We start from the raw sequence: 23819 nt of genomic DNA on the forward strand, positions 1-23819 counted from the left end.
GTAATATAAATTGACACCATTATTAGGCGATCTCTCTGGTGATGAAGGCAGTAAGCATATTCCCCTTGTTACTTCATGCTTTTAAGTTAGTCATGTTTCTTTTCTGTATTAATAACATAGGCAGGAAAACTGTGACATGAGTTAAGAAAAATAAAAGCAGTAAGTACAGTTTCTATGGGATATTATGATACAATGTATAAAATGTGAAAGTAGGGCAAGGAAATATCTCAATTTGGGAACTCTACATTCAGACAGGTAAAATGCCATTTGTTGCTTTCGAACATTTTCGCTAGATCTACTGATACTATTGGTAGCACTGCATTAATCTAAATATATCGATATGGGAAAAAATGACTAGCGAAATTGCGTCGATCACTTTCGTAACCTGTTTTGAAGTACAGTACATATTTCTTGTACAGAGGTTTTGCAGTTATGTCAGACAGCAGACTGGCCGTATCTGATGCGAAGGTCTGAAAAAACAAGCACACAAACTGTGATGATCTCTTGGTAGTGGATTGTGTCTTGGAGTCTACGACTAGACAGCGGCGGATTTATCGTACGTAGTAAGATTTAGCAATTTGTGCGTTGTATTATAATTTTAACGGTTACATTATTTCTTGACGATGACTTCGCAGTTATACACACGAAAGTAAACAAGGTACGAAGTACTGGTTAATCTTGCACTTGTACTACCTTATCCGTGTGTTTGGTCACGTAACTTCGTCTTGTTTCAGGTTCGGACTTCTGTAGGGCCCTATTAAGCATGACAGATCTGCGATTCGATGGCCGAGTGGTTGTAGTTACAGGAGCTGGTGCAGGTGATTATCGTACACGAAAATAATGTTTGTGCCTGATCGCTTTTCTAGTATGCAAGACTTTCTTTCGGAAATATTTAATTCTTGTCGAAATTATTTTAGGTTATCGTTCTTGTCTTCGCGGTTTCAGCTTCATTAATGACTATATTGTACAAAAAAAATATAGTTCTTTCCCTCATTTGTTAAGACAAAAATATGAAATTGAAGGGTGTGGGCTGCTACAACAGTATGTTTCCAGTTTTAATTGTACCAGTTTGTGTGTGTCCATTTCCATGGATAAAAGTTGTCATGATAATATTAAAGTATGATGAGACTCCACATGCCATGTGATGTGTGCACTGCAGAGGTGAGTTAATACCCTTCTCTTTTATCATTTGTCTGTTTCCATTGTCTCATAATCGTATTAATCATGGCATTTGCTTACAACTTCTTGCAATGAACAGTTCTGTGTGTCGTTTCACCCACTTATCATTTCTTGTGTGCCAGTTCCTCATAATTCTGACCAGCCATGACTTTATGTTTCAGGCCTGGGTAAAGCATATGCCCTGCTGTTTGCGGAGCGTGGAGCATCAGTTGTGGTGAATGACCTTGGTGGTGGTCGCCATGGCGATGGGAAGAGTAGGAGTGCAGCAGACAGTGTTGTAGAAGAGATCCGGCACAAAGGTGGGTTTAGTGCATTATGATGCTTGTTGGCTGCTACTGCATTTGCATGTAAGTTTCTTGTTTGTCCTCTCACCTCTTCTCTTTCTCCTTCCTTCTTACAAACTGCTTCCTTGTGTCCCCCTCTACCACCTCCGTCTGATTCCCTTTCCTTTCCAACTTCTGTTTTACGGTGAAGTCGCAGCACCGCGGGATTGCATCTGTATCGTAGATTGTTTTGTTTCTGGTAGGTGGCAAGGCTGTAGCCAACTATGATTGTGTGGTGAATGGAGAGAAGATTATATAGACGGCTCTGGAAGAGTTTGGACGAGTAGATGTGGTAGTGAACAATGCTGGGATCCTGGACAAGTCATTCTCCAGGATTAGTGACGCAGACTGGAGTATGTTTGAGATTAAATCTTATTCTTGGCCATAATATCAGATTGTGGGGTACTTTCAGTGTATTTGGACTGCTACAGTCAGTCAGTCAGAAAACTAAGAGCGCCAGTGACTGGATATTATGTAGCTGTCCCAGGGGCCATTTTACGTTAAAGTCTGATAGTTCAGTGAAATTGGAATATCATTTTTCTGCAGAGACTAATTCTGAAAGAGTTAAAATTCACAAGCGTCTATTCTCATTGTGGTTCTGACCAGTTTCAAGAGACTGTCCATGGCATTTGCCTAGAGAGGCTGAGGAAAACCTTGACAAATACTGTCTGCTATGCCGAGCTGTTTTGTCTGTTGTTGATTTTGTATAGGAGGCCAAAAGAAAAGGGACTATGGTAGATTTCTTGAGTTCAGGGATGATTTTGCATGCTTTTTTGTCTAGTTACTAGTGCTGTTGAGGTTTAATGATCATTTGTTACTGTTGCAGGCTTAATTCAGGACGTACACCTAACAGGTGCTTTCAAGGCAACTCGAGCCGCGTGGCCTCACTTCCGTAAACAAAAGTATGGACGTGTCATTGTGACATCCTCCAATTCTGGTCTATATGGGAACTTTGGGCAGGCAAACTACAGGTCGGTGTTAGTGACACTTCAGTATATTTATCTTTCATAGGATTGATCATTTGTATAATGTGTGCGTGATATCTTGGACATTAATCTGTTCTGCTTTGAATATCTTTGGGATTTAAAAGTATTAATTACAATACACCCCTCCCCCCGCCTATGAAATATTGATTTAACATTCTGGTTATTTATAAAAATAAAAGTTTGTCTTTGGTTGCCAGAAATGGTAGAAACTGTTTTCCCCCACAGTTCCTCAAGACAGATGCTGGGTTAGTGTGTTATATAACCGAGGGTCACTTCTACATCCTCTCCAGTTCGTCATTCACCATCGCTCTTCCTTTCAGGACTGTGTAATTCGTGCGGCTGAAAAGTTGTTCTCAAATAAGAAAGTTGGTGTGAGTGATGGCCGCTTTATGCATTTCTTGGGAAGAGTCCATGTATGTTTTTTTTATGGTTGCAGTGCTGCCAAGATGGGGCTGGTTGGTCTGAACAATACGTTAGCGATAGAGGGCAGGAAGGACAACATCCACTGCAATGTGATTGTGCCAACTGCGGCATCCCGGCTTACTGAAGACATCCTGCCACCTGGTGGGTGCTGCTGATACTAAAGCCTGACAGTGTGTCACTTCTGTTTACAATAAATGAACATCAAGATGATGCAAACAGTGCATTTTGGAAGTATATTCACCCTTTTGTCATATTATCAGTTGTAATAAATAGTTCATGTTTTTGAGATCTGTTATCAGCAGTTTTTAATATTGTCTCATGATTATAAACACTAATGTGATACTGATAAGTCACTTGTTTGTTGCACAGATTTCTTTGCGCAGCTGCGCCCAGAGCTGATTGCGCCAGTCGTCACGTGGCTGTGTCACGAATCCTGTGAGGAGACTGGCTCCATCATCGAGTCTGCTGCTGGCTGGGCAGGAAAATGTAAGTGTCAGTGGCACCCCTGTTCGGAATATGCTCGATGCCTGTAACGACACCACTGGTTCTGAGTCATGTGATGCCGTCCAAAACAGGACTGCATTTCATTAGGGTCATGAAGGTTGGGTCTGTTGTTGCTCTTTCAGTGAAATGCAGAAATGATTTTTTCACTGCAAATCACAATCGTAGATAAGTCGCAGAATCTGCATGTGGACTTCCATAGATGTGTCAACAGCGGTAGAATGACCGGATTCATGTTTCAAGGGTCCTGATTTCAGTGAGACAGCTTGGAATAGCCATGAAGCGCAGTAATGATAGACAAGCAGAGAACCGTTTACCTCCCGTGCTGAGTGTCGGCAGAACTTTCCATGAGGATGCGTTCTTGTCTGACAACCTTCAGGTTATCTGGTGCGTTCACCGGGCGGCCTGCTGCGTGCACAGATGAATGAGCTGGTGACGCCAGAGGCTGTTCGTGAGAACTGGGGCAAGGTGACAGATATGTCTGCTGCCGTTAAATTGGAGTCCATCCAGGAGGCATCTGGTACCCTGATGACCGTTCTGGAGCAGATGAAGTCGAACTCTGGGCTTTCTTCTGATGGCGTGAGTTATGACTCGATGTAGTTTTTTACATATGCTTTCAGATAGTAATTATTCAAGTTACCCCTGTGTCTAAGCACCATCCAGTGGAGGTGTATAGAGGGAGTGTAGTATAAGACGTATGAATGAGCAGAATTAATTTTGTTTATTGTGCACAGGATTTTAGCCCGTCGCCATAATTGTAGTACGTGGTTTACGTTACTTCAGTTGTGTGTTTCTTGCGTATGGTGTTGGAAGAAGCTGACTGCTTCATTGTGGCTTATGCCACTGGAGGTCCAGTATTTTGTTAAATGAGGTGTATATTAGTTTTGGCAATGGCTGGTGCTGCCATCCAAGTATTGATGGTGGCTAATGTTTGTGCAGACTTGAACTTCTTTTGTCTTTTTGATGACACTTATTCTGTGAACATGGTTTAAGGTCCCGATTTCCTTTCCAGAAGAGTGTTGTGACAAAGTTCCAATACACTCCTCGTGACCTGATCCTGTATGCACTGGGAGGTGAGTAATGTGCCATTATGTGCGTGTGTTTGTGACAGTGTGACAGACAAGTAATGTGTTTGTTTTATTGCAGTTGGTAGCACTGTGACCAACCCAAGTGACCTGAGATTCCTGTATGAAGGGCACGCAGACTTCTCTGCGTTGCCGACGTTCCTCGTGTTGCAAGGCATGTCTGCCGTGATGGAGTCTAGTGTTACTGCTGAGGTGTTCAGTGGCAGGGATTTCAATCCTGCCAGGGTAAGTGAGGTTATGTCTTGATAAGCAGACTCTTTTGAGGATAACCGCAAGGTTCAGCATCGGTCATTTCGAAGCCTGCCTTCGGATGCAACCCTGAGCCACCTCACAATCTTCTTGCTGTGTTTTCATCTCTTACTCACTTCTCTAAGTGGCTTCTTTTCCAAGAGATTTCTCCACCAGAGTCCTATATGCATTTCTTGCCTTCGCAGCTGAACATGTCCATATATCTTAACGCAAGGCACATTTTACTGCCTGTGCTTTGTCTATTACGAATATAATAGCCAGTCTCCATCGCACTTGACTTGTTTAGTTCACTGTACATGCAGTGAGGAAGAAATTAAAAGTCTGCTGGTCCTCATGGAATGAAAGCAGATCCAGCTTCTGCAAAAATAATACTGCAGTGAGTTGTTTTTCTGTTCAGTGCAACGGAGGATCATTCAGGTCGTATTCTATGCTAGTGAAGTTGTAATTGAGCAGTGTGGTGTGGACTCGGGGAATGCTTGCTATCATTCAGTCCAAAATGTTTTGTCCTCTCATCTCACATCAAGAAAACTAAAGATACAAAAGTTGTGCTGTATGGGTGTTAAACTTGGTCTCCCACTTTGAGGGAGGAACATAGATTGAGGGTCTTTGAGAACAGAGTGTTTAGGATATTTCGACCTAAGAGGCAGGAAGAAAATTGCATTATGAGCTTCACGGACTGTACCCCTCACTTGATACTGTTAGGGCGATTAAATCGAGGAGGATAAGACGGGCGGGACATGCGGAACGCATTGTGGAGGGGTGGGGTGTTTACAAGATATTGGTTAGAAGGCCTGAAGGGAGGAGATTGTGGGTGAGACATTGGCGTAGGTGGGATGGCATTAAGATGGACCTTTGGGAGATAGGAATCTATGGAGCAAACTGGATGCAGCTGGCTCAGGTTAGTCTTATGGCAGGCTTTTGTGAACTCAGTGATGAACCTTTGGCTTCTATAAAGAAAGTGTTCTATTTTTTGAGAAGCCAAGTATACAGTCAGTTTTTCAAAGAATATCCTGCACCATAGAGAGAGTGAGGATAGAATTCACACTGATTCAGTGAGCTGCACAAAGTGTAGATGCTTCCCACTGGCATGCCACTCGGTCATGTAAACAAATGACAGTATTCAGTTGTTTTTGCAGATATATCATAAAGTATTTCTTTCTTTCTTTCCACTAAATGGATTCGAGAAGTTCTGCTAACTTAAAGATAGTTCAGTGGTTTCGACGTAGAGACTGATTGGATTATGAACCTTAGGGTTGCTGATGAGGCACAAAGGAATGAGAAACGATTGAGTACATAATTGGAGTTGACTGAGGAGGATCGTGTTGCTGCTATGTTGCCAGATGTTGCATGGTGAGCAGTACTTGGAGGTTCTGCGTCCCATCAACAGTGAAGGGACTCTTGAGGTGCACTGCAAGGTGGTGGATGTGTTGGACAAGGGATCCGGGACTGTTGTGCTGGTGGAAGGTGAGATAAAATTGTGCAGTATGATCATTCCATTTGTAACTTCTGTCAACTTGGTTCGTGCAGTTGTAACGTGTCTCTTTTTCATTGATCTGTCTAGGCTAGGGGGAATATAAGTGGTTTAAAAGTCTAGTCTTCAAGGTGATACAAATTCAGTTGCTGTCTGTTGTCATTATTGCAGTGGAGACATTTGATGAAAGTGGTGAGAAGGTGGCACAGTCCCTGCTGACAACATTTGCTGTTGGAATGAAGGGTGTTACAGACAAGCGTACTTCACCCTATGATGTGCCAACAGCAGAACCACCAAAGCGGATTCCTGATTTGTCTGTTGAGCAACACACGTCTCTTGATCAGGTCAGAATAGAGGGAAGCATGTGTTACGTGTGAGGCTCTTTGGTTATTTTTCTTTGAGGGGGGGGGGGGGTGAATGTAACTTTTCTTATTCTGTGTATGTATTTTTAGTTTCTTCTGTCAGTAGTACTAACGTGTGAAATATGGAGAAGAAGCACAATCTAATTAAGATCTTGACATATTTGTGGTGATAGAGCTTTGTAAAATGTGCATCCTTAAGATTATTTGATGTAGACTGAAAATGCTGACTGCTTTGAATCTGCACTTATTGCTGTGTGTGAAAATTATGACTAATGAAACACTGCAGCTAAGTCTGTAGAATTTAGTATGGAGAGAGATCATAAACACACCTACAAATTAATTGTCAATGTTTCTTCACTTCAACATTATTTCCTGCAGGCTGCACTCTACCGACTGTCTGGAGACCGCAACCCACTTCACATTGACCCGAATGTGGCTGCATTTGGTGGATTTGATCGGCCCATCCTGCACGGTCTGTGTTCGCTGGGCTTCTCAGCCCGCCATGTCCTACAGCAGTATGCGGATAATGATCCAACCAAATTCAAAGCCATAAAGGTGTGTAATAGAAACTTCTCTTTTTGGGGCTTTCCTATTTTCAAATTCTCATGATAACATTCCAGCACCCTCTTTCTGTTGTTCTATGGATTGTTTGTGTTCACAGCATTTTTCACTTGCCTCTTCCGTGTCTGATGTACAGTTCAGTTGATGTCAGTCATTGTACTTTCTTATTCTTTCCACATGCTTTCCTATTTTCTCGCATCCCTGTTGGAATACTTCATAACCGTGACTCCCATTCACAGTGGATACGTTAAGGGAGGCCTATGGTAAGTAAAAAAATATTCATGTGAAGCATGGTGCAATGGTGTGGCTTGATAGTAGATTTCTAAGTTGTAATTCCGGAGGACTGTTCATAACATTTTACCATTTCAGTCTCTTTTTTTTAATTTTATCATCTTGTTGCTTTGTAAGTTCTTTGTACTTTTTTTCCATCAGAGAGATTGTTAAATATGATGTTATTTCATGAATGTGTTTCATTTTCAGAGGTTATATAGCATCAGATAGAATGAGAGGATAATGAATGGGTATGAATTTGGAAAGGGGCAGTAATATTAATTTTCATGTTACTATGCTGGAAGTTCTTTGGAGGGACTGAGGAGAACTCTGATTAGCCTGAGAAGGATAGTCAGAAACTGGACTTAGATGCAACCTGATATCCCCATTAATATGGTTTAGATCGTTGCACTACACAGGCCATCAGAGTGTGAGGGTATGAAGAAAATGATGACTGTCACTGGTTTACAGGCTCGGTTCAGCAAGCCGGTTATCCCTGGGCAGACACTACAGACTGACATGTGGCAACAGGGGAACCGTATCCACTTTCAGACCAAGGTGAAAGAGACGGGGAGCGTGGTGATATCTGGCGCATATGTCGATCTCACCGAGGCATCCGTCCCGCAGCACAAGGTACGTTTTTGTGGCTGACTGATGGGCCAAGATCATCTTTGATGATGGTTGTTCTGCTGGTGAGAAATTTCGTTGCTGCTGGCCTTTCATCACGTTCACATAATTCTGCCCTTATGCTCTGTCATGAGCTGGTTGAGTCCTATCTATCTCTTCACATCATATTTCTCTAAGGTGCATTTTAGTAATGTCTGTGTGTGTGTGTAGATCTCCCAAGTACTGTTTTCCTTTCAGCTTTTCCAATGAAATTTTTGTGTCAAATTTCATGTCTACGCAGTGGAAATAAAAAGTCACACATATTGCAGGTTCCTCACAGAAAAATGCAATTTGATTATGCAGTACACTGCTACTAAACAAGACGAAGTATTTGAGCTGTGTTGTTTGCATGTAAAGCTTACTTAATATAAATGTACATTTTGATGTAAATTCTGTAATTGTGTGTTGGAGAATGTTTAATTTAGTGTGGGTTTAATGAGCCAAATATAAGATTTAATTCTGGATTTTTAGTAAAATGATAAGAAAGCTCTGATGGGCAGGGCATACAGCATGCATGAGCAAGACATGAAATGAGTACAGAATTTTGTGTGGAAAACCTGAGGGAAGAGATGGCTTCAGAGACCAACTCATAGATGGGAGTGTAATATTAAAATGGTTCTTTAAAATACTGGGTGTTAGGTTGTGGATTGTGTTCAAGTGGTTCAAGATAAGTCCATGAGGCAGGCCTGAGCTGTGTGGTGTTTGTTCCTACAGATTGCAAGTTGTGTTTATAATCGATATAAAGTGTAACTGATATTCTGTTATCTTGTGATAACCTGCATTGTTCAGCCTAGCAATTTGTTACTCTCAGTGACAAGGTTATGTTTCCTTTTTGTTAAGATCCCAAACATTACAGCATTGCTAGTATCACATCTTCAGTAAGATCCATTTTAACCCTTTAAAGCTGAGTTGTAACTGTATGTACCACCTGCTGTAACAGTCATTATCTCTGCATTTTGCCCACAGAATATATAATGTGGGTTTTATATTGATCTCAGAATAAACAGTAATTTATTTCTCTAAGCAGCATTAACTAGTTTAGTGTTGTCGTGGAGACGTGTTGTGTTTTCTTTGAGGTAACAATGGATTGATAGAATATTATGCACCTTCACTGTGGCTGAAGGGGTTAATTATTTTCTTTAATTTCCTAGTTGGTCTTCAGAGGTTACTCAAAAGCTCTATGGAATTTCTTTGTTTTCTCTTTCCTAGTTACATTTCCAGCTTATGGTAAATATCTGCAAATCAATTTCTCAAGATATTTGCATCTTCAGTGGGCAAAGTGAGGAAGAAACTTCACGATTTGTACAGTTCACTTAGTGCTTTGTGAATAGTGAACTGTGGGAGACAAAGAGAAGTTGTCACATGAATACATTGTTTCACTACACTTGTTTATGTAAAATGTCATTAGGTCAGAAATTGGCTTAGACTTGGAAAAATTTTTTGGCATGATGCTGGGGGTGGAGCCGAGTCATGATATGGCCATTTGTGTGTGTTTTGTCTAACAGAATAATGAACCTTTGTTTTGTAAAAGCAGTAAGTTTTTTGACTAGCTGAGTCACTGTCAAGGAGGCAGGAAAGACTTTGCACTTTAGCCTACATGTAAGGTTGTCTTGATAACATGTACAGTACAGTACAGTACAGTAGCTGTGTTCAAGGTCATGGAAGAAACACAAGTGAGTAGCTCTGATGTATGCTGGTTGCATCAGTCAGTCACTATGCCTGCTGTGATGAGGTCCACCAAGGTGAGGGAAGTGAAAACTGGAATTTGTAGTTGAGAGGCACATCTCATGTCCTGACATAGAATGAAAATATGAACATTGTTTTGCATTTGTTTTTAAGCTAAAAATATAGTATTCATAAATATTTAACACGTTCAGGAAGTACTCATTATTGATTACAGAGTGTGTAACCATCGAAACTACTCTCAGTAATGCTAAAGATCAAATTACATCATATCCATATTTTTCCACTTTTGTATGGTTGTAAAATATGGTTTCTTTCTTTGTGTGAAGAACCTAAATTGTGTTTGAAAACAACCAAATATTATTTGGGATCTTGAAGGATCAAATAAGTGGATTCTTAGGATAGTGAACTAAAGGACTAAATGTGTTGTTCATAAGATGAAAACACATAATGTATGCATAGTTTGGTGGGAATCCTGTTAAAAAAATTGGACATAAGTAAGACTGAGAATTTAAGGGGAGGATAATATTAAGCTGGATCTTAGACAAATACAGATGTGTTTGAACTGTGCCAAAGTGGCTTGGTCCTGCAGCTAGTGATACTGTTTGGTATTGGCAATGTTCGACCTTCGTTTTCTATCACCAGAGAGTTAACAGGTTCCTAGAGACATGCAGAAATGGTGTATGATGTTGGTGGCTTTGTAAACTGTAATGTGAGGTTGCATTGTTGGTGCAGGCATCCACATCAGCGCTGGATTCGGATGGTGTGTTTGACTTGCTGAAAAAGCGGGTTGCGGCAAACCCAGAGCGTGCCAAGAAGATCGGTGGTGTGTTCCAGTACAACATCACCAAAGATGGCAATACTGTTGCCACCTGGAGTATGTATCACACAGTTGTCATGGATTTACAGCACTGTTAGAGAGTAAATTTTATACAGACTAACTTAAAACTTTCATCGGTTAAACGTTTTGTCTGTGCGGTTAACTCTCCTACTTCATATCTGGCAGATCTTGGGTTTGTATCTCATTTGAGAGACAGGGTTTTCTTATCATAGTCACGGAAGGCAATGATGAGACCCTCGCCGGGTTCGCTTGTCACGGCCACTTGCAGCTGAAACGGAAAGACTTGTTATGCATTTCTGTTGCGTCCTACAGGAGCAGTGTGTGACGATGTTAACAGAAACCCAAAAAACAAAACAAGAGATAAACTTAGGAATTTTACATGATTACAGGCTGTGGCATATGTATTTGTCAAGAAGTTCTGGAAAAATGAAATGTATGCAGAAATTTGATGGTGAAACCTGAGGAACACCACTTGGAAGACTTGTAAGAAGTTTGGAGATTAATATTCAATTTTAGCTTTGATGTTAGCTATATTCAGTCCTCAGTTCATTTTAATTATGAGCTTTGAATATCAGAGAAGCAGACAGAAACAAGTATGGTGTCCATAGATGGATTTTCCAAGTAATATTTAAATGTTTCAAAATGAAAATCATTTTATCAATCTGAAGAATTTGTGTTTTATGCTCATTATTTTACAATGGCTTCCTGTACATTCTAAATATATAATTTAGGACCAGCACAATGGAAATTACAAACATTTCTATAAATTTTGACCACGGTCCATGCAAGTGATAACTCACTTCAGAGGCATCCTCTGTTGGTCTGTGGTTGACTTCTGCAGCTGTGAAGTTGAAGTATCCATATTTCCTTGGTCTGACAACTACTACATGAGATACATTTGTCCCTGCAGGGATCCTGTCAATCTTGATGTTGAGCTGACCACCCACCAAAGTGAAGGCCTCTTTGTGAAAGCTACTGTCACTCAGCTTAACACCAAGAGCAGTACTTGTGCCAACATTATATAGTGTGTACTGCAAAGAATGTTGTGTGTTATAATCAAACAAGTTTATGAGGTATGTTGGTATTATATGGGTACTAAATACAATATTATCATGAGATGCTCCATATTCTTTGGCTTGTAACATAAACGGCCTATGATATGTAAAAATTTCTATTCTGCAAAAACAACCGGACGATAATTTTTCTGAAACAATATGACATCTAAATATCCCAGCTACTATGTCCATGTCTTCAACCAGATATCTATTCAGTATCTGTTTCGAAATTAGCAATCTGGCACCCGTTTCTTCCTCCTCATTACCATCTACATAAGCAGCTAGGGCTGCGAGAACAAAAATACTTATAAATTTCATTCTTTCAAGACTTTTAACGAAATATTAATTTATACACTCCCCAACGTGTTGTACGCACGAGTACTTCGAATCTTTCCCAACGGAATGGCACTTCTTTATCAAAACTTCCAACTCGTTGCCAACTCACAAGCAACAAAGCATGTAATTCGACTCCTACTGGCAATGACCGCACTTAAAAATTAGTTCCGGTTCCCTTCATTGTCACCAATTTAAAAGTTAATGACGATAAAATATACCGTTCCAGCCGTTGCCAATGTTAAAATGAAACTGTTTTGGCTTCACTGTTAAACACGGAAGTTTAGAAGTTCCATAGTTTGTAACATGCTTTGTAACTCAGAACTGTAGTTTGTTAATCGGCTGTACTTCGTATGCGATTATTTGGAATAATTATTAGGCACATACGGATGTGCTTTGTTATCGGTAATATAACGTAACTGTGTTGAGAATCATGTCGATGTCTCTGTCATCAGACCCGGAATTGGAAATGAAAGTTAAAAAAGGTTTGAAAACGTGTCAAACATGGATTGAGTTGTTTATGTTGAACTTATATACGTAACATTGCAAAGCACTGCCCCCGATGGTGGAGAAGAGGGTAGAAGTTACCAGACTGCATCATGAGTTGCAGGGACGTTGCTACGATGTGGAGTATGCCATTGGGTAAGGTTTAAAGGAAATTCTGTTCGTTCACTAGTATTCAAGAGGAACCTTGTTCCCAAGTGAATACTTTTCCACAGGCTTGTAGCAGCATCTTGCTCATTTCTAGTTGACATTTTGAATTATGTGAAGTGTAATTTCTTTATGTTACAAGGAAAGCTTATTATTTAATCAATTAACTTAGTGATTTTAGACCTTCATTCATTTGACATTTCTGCCTGGCAAAGGAATAAGATCCTGAGTCCTGACACAAAGTCGCCAAATATGGTGTGTGTGCATGTGTCTATCTATCTATATATATATATATATATGATTTGGAAGAAAAGTGAGAATCACAAGACCTTCCCAGAACTTTGTGTAGTTTTTTCAGCAGTTGTATTGTTCTCCAGGGCAGTGAAGTCTATGGAGGGGGCAGAGGATAACCTTGGTAACATACAGGAACTGCTGAAGAATGCGGTGTTCTTGCGACAGCAGATTAAGTATGAAGAAGCTCGCAGGTGAGTGTTATTGTGAATGTTGTGGACGTGATTTCTGTGGTCTGTCTGTGCCTTCTCTCAGGGTTCTTCCCATTTTATTCATATGTGAACTGAATGTAAGATGAGCAAATGTGTTTCAGTTGGAAAAGAATGTACTATAGCAAGTACAGAATGCTAAATTTGTGGGTTACCTGTGTTTTAGAATACATGAAGGAAATAGGGTTTGGGGAATTTGGGACACAAACTTGTTTTATAGCAACAGGAAGGAAGTCTGTCACTAGTGTAAATCCCCCATAAATAAATATCTCCTATGCGTAAGGAAAAAATGATCTGAATTGTTGTGTAGTACATGGACAAAACTATTCTGTGCAAATCCTCGTTTGGGAAGGAGTGATTCTACCAGTAAATTATAGCAGTGTTGTGTTAGCACTCCTGTTTCTCAAATGAATTACGTCCTATGCACAAGTCTCAGCAGGGGATTTGCTGTCCTGACTGAAGAGGGTTTTTTTTGTCAGTTTCCTCAGATCTTCCAGTTGAATCTGATCATAGTGTATCAGAATATGCCAGTTGATCCAGTGGTTTTTGAATGACTTATAAAGCAGTCTTATTAATTAAGTAAGCTGCATGTGTATGTCCATCTAGCCTGATTCAGTTACACAGCAGTTGACTGGTTTTTGTGAAATTTGGTGTGAATATCTACCATTTCAGTTCTCTTGATCTTCTGTTCATTTTAACTTTGTCATCTGCCATTACTGAATTGAGTTTTGAGGTTCTTATGATAGTGAATATGGAGGTGGCTGTCTTGCAGGTTGTTGCACCATTTAATGTAAAAATCAGTTTGTGCAACGTCGCAGGCAACCATCTTTGTAATGAGTTGTTTTGTAGGACACTAAATTAATTTTATTGCTCTGTGGATCACTGTTTCATTCACAGTAGTGTAGAATACCGGTCAGACAGTGTGTTAGTGATTTTTCACCTTGCTGTGATTCTTCATGTGTGTTAGAATTGTGTTTTGTTCTTGTGTGCTGATCCAAGAACATTTGGATTGGCATGCGCATATGCGCAACGCATGTGATTTATGTTGCATGTCTTGTCTGTGTAGGCTCCCCCACTAATGCTGTGACATGCCAGGTAATTGCTGCTTCCTGTTGTTTATTATGTTGGTAGTATATTATGGTAAGCAGTCACTACATGATCATGATGAAATTGGGGATATCACATGGCCTTAGAATTGTTACTGTGTAGGAGAAAGAGTGCATGGTCACATGGACATAATGTTTCATTGATACAGAGGACACTACAGAACAAGGGAACTGTGGTCCTATAAGTGGGAAATATTAACCTGTCAGTGTGGGCTGTGTCGAATGGACGTCTTTGCACGGTGTGATAGGTGCCATGTATGTTTCCAACATCAGAGTGAAAGAAATGACTATATTTATTCAATTGTGAGGTGATACTGAACTGTGCAATATCGTTATACTAAGAGACAGTATATTTAAGACATTTATTTTCTCTATTAGGTTGAAGGCCAGTTCATGCTTCATTGTTCAAAGTTCCTGCTTTTGGAAAAGTTCTTAATTACAGATAATAATGGCTACTTATTTCACCTGCTGTTTTGTGTGGGTGTTAAACTTGGTGTCTTGCACTGATGTCTGTGATGAGCAGAATACATGTAACTAAGAGAAACATACAGGCAGCGAGAGAAAATTACATAATGAGGAGCTTCATGAATTGTGCTGTTTTTTTGGGAAAGTGTTCAAATCAAGAAACCAGTGGGTGGTTGGTGTTGCCCAAGGAATGTAGTGGCACTTTAGTATTAGCAGTGGATAGTTATATAATCAATATTGTTTGTGCATGTTTTTTTTCCTTCAAATTAGCCATTTAATTACTATGTATTTGCATCGCTGTTTGTTTAATTTTGTTCAGATTACAATATCATGTCTTGGATCCTCCATTCACAATAATCCTAATCCCACTTAGTATTAAGTAATTTGTACGGTTGAAATATAATTATTAAATAGCCTACGAATCAATTAGTCAGTTCATTCACCCTTTTAGCCACTTGATCTCTTAATCACAGTCAGGCGGCTAAGCAACCAGTGGATCAATCAACTGCTCATTCTGTTCAAAGATATTTGTTCGTACAGGAACAAGAAGGAGTCATACTAAATTAAGGGTTTGGTGCAGTCTTTACTGTATGATCTACTATTAGCTTCTCAAGGACTCTGCTTCATGAAAATTTTATTTACAATCACAAAATCATGTTTAGATCTTCAAGGACACCGGTTGACCACAGTTTGTTGGGAACAATACTGGTGATTCATGGTTAGGATCATTTTGGTTATATTTTGAGGATAAAATTCATATTTTGGGTATGAAATTCTTACTTGAAACTACATTTCTCGGGCATTTACAGTGAATCCTTCATTTAGTTCAGATGCCAAAAGTGGTGTTCTGAAAGTGCAAAGTTAAGAGCTTTCATTAAAGATTTCGGTGAGGAATATTTTAGTTCTGATGGAACAATTCTGTTCTGTAAACTTTGTGAAGTTAATGTTACAGCTGGTAAGGGATTTAATGTGCAACAACATTGTGATACAAGCAGTAGGCAGGTCAGGTTTCTGTTGCGATATGAAGTGAGCCTGCCAAGTGTACTGAACATACTGCACTGATTTCCTGGCAAGCAGTAGGCTGGTCAGGTGACAGACAGCTTTTCCCCGAGTAAAATCCCAAGGATCAATTAAGCTTCTTCTCTCAGCTATTCCCAGAAAGACAAAATGCATTCACTTTTAACTAACACAAATGCAAAAATAAACAGCATTCTGATGACGCAGTTGATTGAACATGTACTTTTGTTCTTGGGGAGGGGGGCACACCACACACACTTCTGAGTATATAAATGTCACTTATCAATGCCGTAAACGCCTCATGGCGTTTATTTATTTGATTCCTCGGGAATCATCGACACATAACCTCAACCGTTAAACGAGAACACCCTATCATTCCGTAACCTGATGACAGCCCACCTAGATCGCTGTTCGCACACATAAACTTACAGCACCTAAGACTAGATTCACGCAACAAATTTTACCAACTCTCTCTCTCTATCTCTGCGCGAACTTGACTACAGCGAATTCTAGTAGCGAACCCAGTAAACTACGTATTGAGCGGGAAATGCAGGGCATCGATATATCAGGAAGATCCAGAATCGTAATCTTGTAGGAGCCTGGTAGCCGAATGGATAGCGTGCTGGCCTGCGGAATACGACATCGGCAGTTCGAGACCCAGCGGATTCTTACAGTAGTATTAATTCTTAATTCTTACAGTAGTATTAAGTTCTAAATATAAAACGAGGGCAGGACTCAGGACTCAAACGATTTCTGATTTCTGATTTCTGCCCTCTAAAAATAATTGTGGGTTACCGGGAGGGTGGGGCGCCTAATATGATAGAATGAGGGGGGTTATGCACAAATATATAAAAGGGGGCTCAGTTGGGGGTATACCAACAACATACAGACATCAAAGCATATGAGTCGAAAAAGAAACAATCCAGCGAAATAAATCAAACCATCAAACCTGCATGCTTGTCATGTAAGCTGTTGAGTGTGTTCGCAGACTGACTTGATATCTGAACAGGAAACCTGATGGGACAATGAATGAAGTGTGTAATTACCTGACCTATAGGATGCACTTTAAATGTTGTGATTGTAAGTGTGAGATGATATGTTGACAGAAGTAAATGCAGTTTGGGATTGACATTATTGCTGTTTCCAGTTGGTATAGGTATCGTTTGTAGGCGTGGGTGGAGACTATTTGTGAAGTGATTTTGGTTTTTGTTATGTAGTGCTGTGACCTGCCGGGGTATTTTCTGTGCTTGTGGTGTGTTAAGCAAGGATAAAGGTTTTAAAACTTGTAAACTTGTAAGTTTGGCGTGTGGTGTTTGTTATGAATTTGGATTTGCTTGCAAAAATCTCATGCCCAGTAGATGACAGATTTGTTGATTTATTTGGCTGGATTTTTTCTTTCGACTCAAGTGCTTTGAACACATTTTGGTTAAAGATTGTTGATTGATATGATGTCTGTTTGGACCACCTTTGGCTGCTCCCTCATAAATATATTTTTGCATAACCCCCTCATTCTCTCATCTTCGGCTCCCCACCCACCCGTTAACCCTCAATTATTTTTTTAGAGGGCAGAAATCAGAAATCGGAAATCGGTTCAGTCCTGCCCTCGTTTTATATTTAGAACTTAATACTACACTTAATACTACTGTAAGAATCCGCTGGGTCTCGAACTGCCGATGCCATTCGGCTGCCCTTCTGTTCCCGCTCAATACGTAGTTTACTGGGTTCGCTACTATAATTCGCTGTGGTCAAGTTCGCACAGAGAGAGAGAGAGAGAGAGAGAGAGAGAGTGAGAGAGAGAGAGAGAGTGAGAGAGTGAGAGAGAGTGAGAGAGAGTGAGTGAGAGTGAGTGTGTGTTGGTAAGCGTGAGTCTAGTCTTCGGAGTCTTGGAGGTGCTGTAAGTTTATGTGTGCGAACAGCGATCTAGGTGGGCTGTCATCAGGTTACGGAATGATGGGGTGTTCTCGTTTAACGGTTGAGGTTATGTGTCGATGATTCCCGAGGAATCAAATAAATAAACGCCATGAGGCGTTTACGGCATTGATAAGTGACATTTATATACTCAGAAGTGTGTGTGGTGTGCCCCCCTCCCCAAGAACAAAAGTACATGTTCAATCAACTGCGTCATCAGAATGCTGTTTATTTTTGCATTTGTGTTAGTTAAAAGTGAATGCATTTTGTCTTTCTGGGAATAGCTGAGAGAAGAAGCTTAATTGATCCTTGGGATTTTACTCGGGGAAAAGCTGTCTGTCACCTGACCAGCCTACTGCTTGCCAGGAAATCAGTGGAGTATGTTCAGTACACTTGGCAGGCTCACTTCTTATCGCAACAGGAATTTGGCACGTGGAAGATTGTTTTTTGTCCAACAGTTCTCAGACTTTTCCTGCGTAAGACGTAGTTTACTACTACTCTGCTATGACAAGGAGGTCGGATGAGTTCGCTGTTTTTCAGACGTTGCCGTCCCTGCCTATGATAAAATGGCGTGGGCGTTCTGCCCCTCTGTATTTCTTTGGTTGCTAGGATGCATTCTGAGTCCAGTGCAGATTTACTCTCATATATATTGCCAGGGCGTGGAAGTTAATTTGAATTGATGTGTGTCATCTTTCCCTTGTGTGAAGGACATAAGTGTGAAATATTTTGGTTGCATGGAGGGTTGGTTTAGTTGGCCAGTTGATTATTGATGAGGTGTAGAGTGCATTCGTAGTAGCAGTTACGACTGGTGTCACAATGCGGATATTTATTTTGGTATTTGGTATTGTTTCAGGTAGGAGTGCCTGCAAGCATGTGGGATACTATAGCCGTTGCCCACTTTTGATTCCTAGTGACCAAGTATGGGGTGTTCGTAGCATGCCTCACAATGCCACAAGGAAGACCTCAGGCCCTCGTGCGATTACCTTGCTTTCCGAGGAGGTGTACGGTTATAGATTTAGTGGGAGTGCCTAGTCTGTCTCAAAGAGTAGTTTGAGATCAGGGGATGTACTGAGTAGCAACTTTCATGTGAACTGTAGCTGTAGTGTGTGTTTACTGGTATCAACGAAGACATGGAGGACTAATTTGTCTGAATATCAGCGTTTCAGAAGATCAGTTGTGTGCGTGATGGGGAAGCAGCTTTTTTGGAGTTGGAGATGTGAAGAACCAGACAGAACGAAGCACCTGTAGTGTTTGTGACTTGGATAAGGAATTGCATTGTTCAGGTATGTTAGAGAGTACAGTTTATTTACATTCCATAGATCCTTCTTAGGACTAAACCAAAGGATGGAGAACAAATCATTTCATACAATACATATAAACTTCAGTACTTTTGACACAATTACAAGGATGTGTTTCACATGTGAATGTACATAACCTTCAGATTCTGCAATTCAATTATGAAAAATAATTTAAATGCAGGCTTGAACACCTTTAAATCATTTAGAGTTTTAATTGTTGGTGGAAGATCATTAAATGACTTGATACGCGTATAATACGTTCCTTTTTGACGTTTATTACGGTTAGCATAGACTATAGAAAAATTATATACTTGTAATTAATTTTTATTTTATTGTTGAGATTTGTCAAAGTCCACTTACAAAATAAAAGTCTAGTCAATGATATGTTGGTGTCCATGAATCCCAAAGGTTCTGGAAATAAATATGACATGCGCCCTGATGTGGAGAAAAGGTGTTTAGAGTATTACAGTAAGTGCAGTACTTGAAAGTTACTGTAACTAAAACATTTGACTTCCCTTACCAGTGAATGTGGCCTGCGTTGTCACTCGTTATAACTTGAAACTGTTGCTTGTGTTTTCCAGGTCGTGGAGACAGCATGTATTGCTCTGAAGTCAAGCACGACGGATCCGTTACCGTCGTCAGTGCTGGGAAATAATTTGCTGTTTCTTGGTGGCATCCCTGAATTTTAATGAAGATGAGAATACAGTGCAGCAGCTTTTCTCCTGTCCAAGGTATATAAGAGCAGTTGGAGGCAGAAGAATATTGTAAAACTAACCTCATTCTTGATATTAAAAAAGTGTACAAAATAAAAGATGTTTTTCCAGCCTGATGGTACTAACATGACATAACAGATTGTTAATCACTGGCTTTTCAACGCAGAATTGTAAGCGAGTCCCATGGCAGTCTATGAGGCACTGGTATAGATCTTTCTCTGAGCACCCAGAACTCATTATTTACTGGTACAGTGAGCCTGTTAGAGGCTGTATCACAATTAGTTTGTGTTTAGTATCCTGCCAGTACCAGGAGGCATCTGCACGTAATGTATTTCTTTCTCATATCATAAACCCAGATTTCCCATTTTCTCTGTCCCTTTTACATCAGTTGCTGATTTAGGAAGCAGCTACTGCATTGGCCACTGTTGTGACCAACATTTTGTACACTGAACATTAGGATGTGAGTGTAATTATCTGTACTCATTGTGATTCGCCGTTGCAGTTCTGATGATCCACATGTGGAGATCTCCGCAGTCCATGGGATTGCGTGCAGATTGCAGGACAAGCAAGCCAGAGCCACTCACCAGATGGCAGTCACAGGCAAGTTCATCCATTTGAGTAAATTGTTTAATGAACTTATTTTCTGAATTGCATTATTGAAAGAAGAAGACCTTTTTTCCTGAAAAGTAGTAAATGGTTTTAATGAAATAAAGAACTTGTCTATTTCTTCTATTGAGACTACAAAGAAACAATGAAGAACGTGATTTTTCTTTGCCAGTTTAAGGAACCACATTTTGAGGCTGACCTCCACATTGTTCTATAATTGAGAATGCATGGAGTGTACCTCCATGCTCCCACTGCCTCATGGCATTGCGCTTAGTCACAAGGATAACTGCAGCTGATATAGCGAACCATTAAATGTTTAAAAATCATAATCTGTGTTGGTTTTCTGTAAGTCCAAGTGGTGTTAGAACCCAAAGACCACTGTGAGAACCTGAAATCTCTCTTAAAACCACATTTAGTATGTGAACTTGTTGAAAGCGTCTGCTTCATATCTGGAAAAGCCAGTAAGGCCTGTTGTGTATGTTGGTAGGAGTGTTTGTTGCTGCAGCCATGAAAGAGTTACGACGGTGTGTTCCTTGTTTGTCACTACACAATGGTGGCGATATCACAGGAAGCTGGTGAGTTCAGTTTTATAAATTTAGATTGTTCAACATTGAAACAATTTATATTACTGATGGTGAAGTTTCCACCTTTGCTTCCAGAAGGTATGATAAAGTGGCATTACTGATGGTGATATGGAAAAAAAATCTAATTGCTACGGCTACCTCTTGCCCCTTGTCGGTTGAATTCACCTTAGTAGTAGAAGTGCTACAGATGTTGGGTGTGTTGTAGTGGCTTGCCATTTCTTAATCTTTCATTTAGGTCCTTTCTCCATGACATCAAAACAGGCGAACCTGAGGGGCATGGACCGACTGGTGTTTGTAGACTCCCTTGCTGTCATAATGGGGCACGAGGAGAGGGAGCCGTGTATCTTGGAGACAGCGATCAACATCCTCGGTTCCAAACAGACGGCAAGCGAACTGTTCGTTAAATATCCACTGAATCAGTGGCAACAGAAGTTGCGTGGGACTGACGTGATGTGTGTGAGTTGTAGAGTTTGTAGTTGCAGTATTATGACGTGTGGAATAATGGCCCACTTGGCGAATGCTTTAAATTTGCTGGGGGGGGAGGAAAGAAAGGCTCCAGTATGAATCTGTGAGTGAGGGAGTTCAGAATTTGTCAGGTCGCTGGTTGTGACACTGTCGTGACCCGTATTTAAAGTTAACTTGTGAATGGGTTTGTAATGAACTTGACAGAATTTGTCTTCTGAAAATGGAAGGTGCTTGTTCATTGGCTAAGGTAGGAGTGTTAACTGCTTGGTGAAGTAAAACTGTGTGCTCTTAGAAGAGTGTGATGTCTTGATTTCTTGAATGTGACTGTATTTTCTCTTTCTGGGAGTAGCAGATTACGAGAAACAGAATGATCCTTCAGATTCTACTGAGCACCATGCTGTTTGTCACGTGACCTGCGTACTGCCAGCCAGACAAGCATTGAAGTACGTGCGGTAACAGTTGGCGGACCGACTTGATGTCAGAAGATTAAACCTGCTGGGACAAAGAAGGAACATCGTATCCGCAAGAAACTGATATCAGTCTGAACGAGGCATTCGTTGTGTGAGTACATGAGCATTAGAATGTATTTGATGTGGTTGTCGTGTGAGAGAGATGAGTCTGTCCAATTTTATTAGGTACTTTAGATGTGTGAACTTAAATGTGAGATTTGATATGTTGAAAGACCTATGTGCGGTGAGAGATTGGCATAATTGCTGTATCTGTGGTATGCTAGAGGCATTCATGATTCTCTAGTGAATATATTGTTCATAGGACATCAAAATTGGAGGTTAGGTATAGCTTGTAGACGAGGGTGGTGACTATTTGTGATAAGGTTTTGTTAATGAGTGGTTTTGTTACATGTGTGATGTGTGTAGTGCTGTGGAGCCTTTAATGTGATGTGTTTACTAATTAATAAGTGATTAATTGCGAAGGTAAGGAATTTAGTTTTGTTGACGTGTGAGTATTGTGCACAGTGACCGGAGCTGCTGGGATATTTTCTGTGCTTTTGGTTAATTTTGAGCAAGGGGATCGGTTATGAAACCTTTAAATTAGGTGATGTGTTGAATGTGATTGCATTTTTTTTCTGGTAATAGCTGCAGAGAAGAAGCTTGATTGATCCATGGGACTTTACTGAGGTTGAAGGATGCGTCACCTGACATGACTACTGCTTGCCAGGAAAAGAGTGGAGTATGTGCAGAAACACTTTGCTGGCTCACTGATATGACGACAGGAAATCAATCGGCTGTTATCACGAAGGACCTCATGTCTGCGAGAGATTTATCTCTGTGTCTACTTGACATGCATTGTGTAAGTATACGAGAAATATGATTATGAAATGTGCTAATTCATGATTCACACAATCAAATTCTTTGGCAAGATAGCGAAATATTCCACCATGCACATGCACTTGTTTATGTTTACAAGATGTTTTGATATCTGCATTGTAACAAGTTTCACAGTTTGAAGGACTTGTCGTAAGACAGAACACTGAATAATAATAATAATAGTATTCTACCATGTTTTCCATTGGAGGTAGCTCTGCCTTCATTTTATGTGTTTGGCATTGGTATTTTAATTTGGCCAAGAAAGAGGATTTCCAGGATAGGTAAGGTAGCTTCCCTATCTCTCGGTGAGAGACTGAGGGCGAGTTTCTTTTTTTTTGAGAGAGTGTTTTATTTATTTCTTGTGAGAGGTTGAGATATCACTTGAGTCAGATTGGTTCAGTCTTCGTTGTCGTGGTTTTGAACTTTGTAAATGTATGCTCATGTTTGATTCTTTTGAAATTGGTATTGTATTTATATCTCCTTATCATTGATCATTTACATCCAGTTTACGTAAAATGGGATTGCCGGTGGATGTAATGACACTAAGAGCCTCCCCCTTTTAACTTAAAAAAGGGTGATACAGTTAAATTATGGTGCGAGTGTGTTGTTTTCTTTCCATTTTATGGATCCAAGTTCTGAGCATTGGCGATTGCTGGTTGGTATGTTTGACTTATAATCTGTGTTTGTGTTTCATGTACGCCAGTGCATCGGACACGTACGAGTGGATGCGGCCTGTTCTGGAGGGGACTCGAGGCGAATGGCTCTTTGTGTGTGTTGCGGTATCGTTCATCACCTTACTTTGAATGGCGTATGGTGTAGTACTTGGTGCAACGTGCAAAGGTAACTTATATCTTAATTGCGTCATGCTTGTGTTCTTCAATACAATAATTTTATTCACCGTCTTTACACAAGCTTATAGATTGTTAAAATCACATAAAATTATAACATTTCAACATATGATATTGTTACATTTTAAAATGACGACATGTTTCCATGTTCATTCCATCATCGTCAGGTCTATCAATTAAAATTAAAAACTGTTGCACTTGCTGCCCTGCGTATACTGATTTGTTCTACCCGATAGATTTTATTTGTTTAACCTCCAGGCTTCTTCCGTTTAATTTTTGAAGACTGCGCCTGGATGTCTTAAATCTGCAAAATCAATTTTAATTTTCATATCCTGATCCTGGCTA

General features: G+C 40.2%; 2 protein-coding genes across 2 annotated transcripts in view; one reads left to right on the forward strand and one right to left on the reverse strand.

The window, feature by feature from the left end:
• The first annotated feature begins 413 nt into the window (after positions 1 to 413).
• The window catches only part of LOC147872590 (peroxisomal multifunctional enzyme type 2-like), a 35247-nt gene continuing 11841 nt past the window's right edge, over positions 414 to 23819 (forward strand). Inside the window, exons 1-24 of the mRNA XM_087356223.1 lie at positions 414 to 556; positions 735 to 818; positions 1341 to 1478; positions 2329 to 2473; positions 2925 to 3052; positions 3281 to 3397; positions 3792 to 3991; positions 4425 to 4485; positions 4559 to 4722; positions 6087 to 6210; positions 6389 to 6561; positions 6958 to 7134; positions 7882 to 8043; positions 10495 to 11083; positions 11511 to 11673; positions 13017 to 13124; positions 18489 to 18918; positions 19515 to 19664; positions 20149 to 20246; positions 20740 to 20827; positions 21072 to 21292; positions 21651 to 21862; positions 22396 to 22609; positions 23330 to 23466. Of these exons, the coding sequence (XP_087212349.1) occupies positions 764 to 818; positions 1341 to 1478; positions 2329 to 2473; positions 2925 to 3052; positions 3281 to 3397; positions 3792 to 3991; positions 4425 to 4485; positions 4559 to 4722; positions 6087 to 6210; positions 6389 to 6561; positions 6958 to 7134; positions 7882 to 8043; positions 10495 to 10677 (1827 nt within the window). The 5' untranslated portion in view covers positions 414 to 556; positions 735 to 763 and the 3' untranslated portion in view covers positions 10678 to 11083; positions 11511 to 11673; positions 13017 to 13124; ... (6 more) ...; positions 22396 to 22609; positions 23330 to 23466. The remainder of the gene's footprint in view (positions 557 to 734; positions 819 to 1340; positions 1479 to 2328; positions 2474 to 2924; positions 3053 to 3280; positions 3398 to 3791; positions 3992 to 4424; positions 4486 to 4558; positions 4723 to 6086; positions 6211 to 6388; positions 6562 to 6957; positions 7135 to 7881; positions 8044 to 10494; positions 11084 to 11510; positions 11674 to 13016; positions 13125 to 18488; positions 18919 to 19514; positions 19665 to 20148; positions 20247 to 20739; positions 20828 to 21071; positions 21293 to 21650; positions 21863 to 22395; positions 22610 to 23329; positions 23467 to 23819) is intronic.
• Positions 9894 to 13017, reverse strand: LOC147872591 (translocon-associated protein subunit beta-like). Its single transcript, XM_087356224.1, has 2 exons — positions 11401 to 13017; positions 9894 to 10868 (listed from the first exon to the last, which is right to left on the reverse strand). The coding sequence occupies exons 1-2, from the start codon at positions 11971 to 11973 to the stop codon at positions 10782 to 10784; spliced, it is 660 nt and encodes a 219-aa protein (XP_087212350.1). The 5' UTR covers positions 11974 to 13017; the 3' UTR covers positions 9894 to 10781.

The sequence above is a fragment of the Zootermopsis nevadensis genome, unplaced genomic scaffold (assembly GCF_977971745.1).
Source record: "Zootermopsis nevadensis isolate Lab colony 2312 unplaced genomic scaffold, Znev_1.0 Znev_ptg000026l, whole genome shotgun sequence".
NCBI lineage: Eukaryota > Metazoa > Arthropoda > Insecta > Blattodea > Termopsidae > Zootermopsis > Zootermopsis nevadensis.

Excerpts from the sequence above, each read along its gene's own strand:
- LOC147872591 (XM_087356224.1), bottom strand. The coding sequence starts at position 11,973 with ATGAAATTTATAAGTATTTTTGTTCTCGCAGCCCTAGCTGCTTATGTA. Across the intron at positions 10,869-11,400 it reads CAACAGAGGATGCCTCTGAA|CTGCAAGTGGCCGTGACAAG; the intron begins GTGAGTTATCAC and ends TTTCCGTTTCAG.